This window comes from Poecilia latipinna, unplaced genomic scaffold (assembly GCF_001443285.1).
Source record: "Poecilia latipinna isolate Pla-1442-1.1 unplaced genomic scaffold, P_latipinna-1.0 Scaffold497, whole genome shotgun sequence".
NCBI classification, from domain to species: Eukaryota; Metazoa; Chordata; class Actinopteri; order Cyprinodontiformes; family Poeciliidae; genus Poecilia; species Poecilia latipinna.
In genome coordinates this window covers 240473-242236 of record NW_015113113.1, presented here as the reverse complement: position 1 = coordinate 242236, position 1764 = coordinate 240473, and the positions used below count along the sequence as shown (strand labels likewise).

The 1764-nt window shown below is 41.7% G+C and overlaps 1 protein-coding gene across 6 annotated transcripts in view; it reads right to left on the bottom strand.

The window, feature by feature from the left end:
• Positions 1–1764, bottom strand: part of LOC106952180 (protein sidekick-2-like) — a 142552-nt gene that overhangs the window by 27058 nt on the left and 113730 nt on the right. For 4 of the 6 annotated variants that reach the window (XM_015040143.1, XM_015040147.1, XM_015040144.1 and 1 more), the window contains exons 37-38: positions 1544–1681; positions 1035–1244 (exon numbers count right to left, since the gene is read on the bottom strand). In XM_015040143.1, coding sequence (XP_014895629.1) covers positions 1035–1244; positions 1544–1681 — 348 coding nt within the window. The remainder of the gene's footprint in view (positions 1–1034; positions 1245–1543; positions 1682–1764) is intronic. The other 2 variants (XM_015040145.1, XM_015040149.1) reach the window with 1 other exon arrangement.

Sequence of the window (1764 nt, the reverse complement as noted above, 5' to 3'; positions counted from 1 at the left end):
AACAGTGTGTGTATATATATATATATATATATATATATATATATATATATATATATATATATATATATATATATATATATTTGATTTAAATTTTTTACTTGGTTATTTTTTTTCACTCTGTGTTGCAGCATGTAGTTCCCTCCACAAAGGCTGCTCAATGTATCAATCCAACAGTTGTTACTATAGACTCTCATATCTGCATAACTCATGCAGATGAAGAACTGTAGCTCAGAGTGCCAGAACTCATACTGATAAGCAGCAGGATATGCATGAACAGCCACACGGACATCATCTGATTGTAAAACAAATCGTTACATAGTAAACAACCATCTCATAAATAAGTGAAAGAGATGTAATGGCAACAAACTGCAGACAGTTTTCCAAACAAATGCATTTAGGAGAATTTCCCCGTCCTCACGTCAAAATGAAGTCTCAAGTCTCAGAAGACCAAAACACTTTTTCTCAGGGATTCATGCATGCCCTTTACTCTGCCTATAACTCTGCTGTAGATAATGGATTTAGATAATGCATTGTTTTGCTTTTGTTCTGCCTTAATATCAGTAACCACACAATCACTGGACAATTTCATTTATAACCAACACTTCAGCAGCATGGTGTCCTACGTTCAGGTTTCTTCCACATGGTTGTCCGTTCAGCCTCGTTCGGCTGAGCACGCTCTAAAAAAACCAGGTGCGAACCAGACCTTGATGGATTTGTCATTTTATGAATGTCTAACCTAATGGATTACTTTCACCCATGATTATTAAAAACTGCTCATGTGACTCAAAACCAAAATTAGGCAGTCATGGTGGATTCACCATCGACATCTGTGTAAAAAGCCAGATGATGCAAAGGTGCTGTGTTTAAAAAAAAACAACAAAAAAACAAACAAACTTACAGTTAGGCATTAACTTAAGCTGCTTAAGTCGTTTTATGCAACTAAAGTATTTATGGCTCACAGCTACTCCACGCAGTCTCACTTCAAGAGAACCAAACTACCTTTTTATTCCAAAAACAAAGTCCGTGGCAACTACCTTCGCCTGGCCCAGTGGTGATGTTGGCCTCCACCTCCGGCCCATAGATAAACGTCTTGGCCCGGATGCGGAAGTTGTATGTGATGCCCTCGGCCAAGTCTCTGAGTTTCAACCAGAGGGGGCCAGTGCCCTTCACGTCCACCGTAACTGTCTTACTGACGCCTGGGGGGGAGGGGGAGTGAAGACAGTCGGCACAGGCCACTGAGGAGTCTGGACAAACAGGCCACATTTAGAGCAGGTCTTCCACAGGCGAGGCAAATGGGGGGAGAACACTCAGCACAGCCAAATGAACACACACATGTATCATTACGAAGTTTTCAGTTGCAATTTATGCATAAAGTCTTGCGCATTATTTGGAACAATAAACAGCTGCAGTAATGCGCGATGGCTAGAGTGGGACAAATACAAAACGCTCCGTCCGCAGTCAGTGACCCCAGGACGTTCCGTACAAAAATCCACAATGCAAGTCAACTGTGATTCAGTTCAAATCAGTAAGAGTAACAGATTACCATCCACGGGCGTCAGTGGCTCATAAACCAGACGGTAGCCTTCAATGATGCCATTAGGGAATGTGGGGTCACCCCAGGACACATTGACCGAGGTGGTGGTCAGCTCGCTGAAGTGAATGAAACTCGGCGCACTCGGAGCTGGAAGGCGAACAGAACAAATATGAAAAAAAAAAAAAAAAAAAAAGTAACCTTGCCAGGGGTTTTGAAGTTTTTTAAGAACA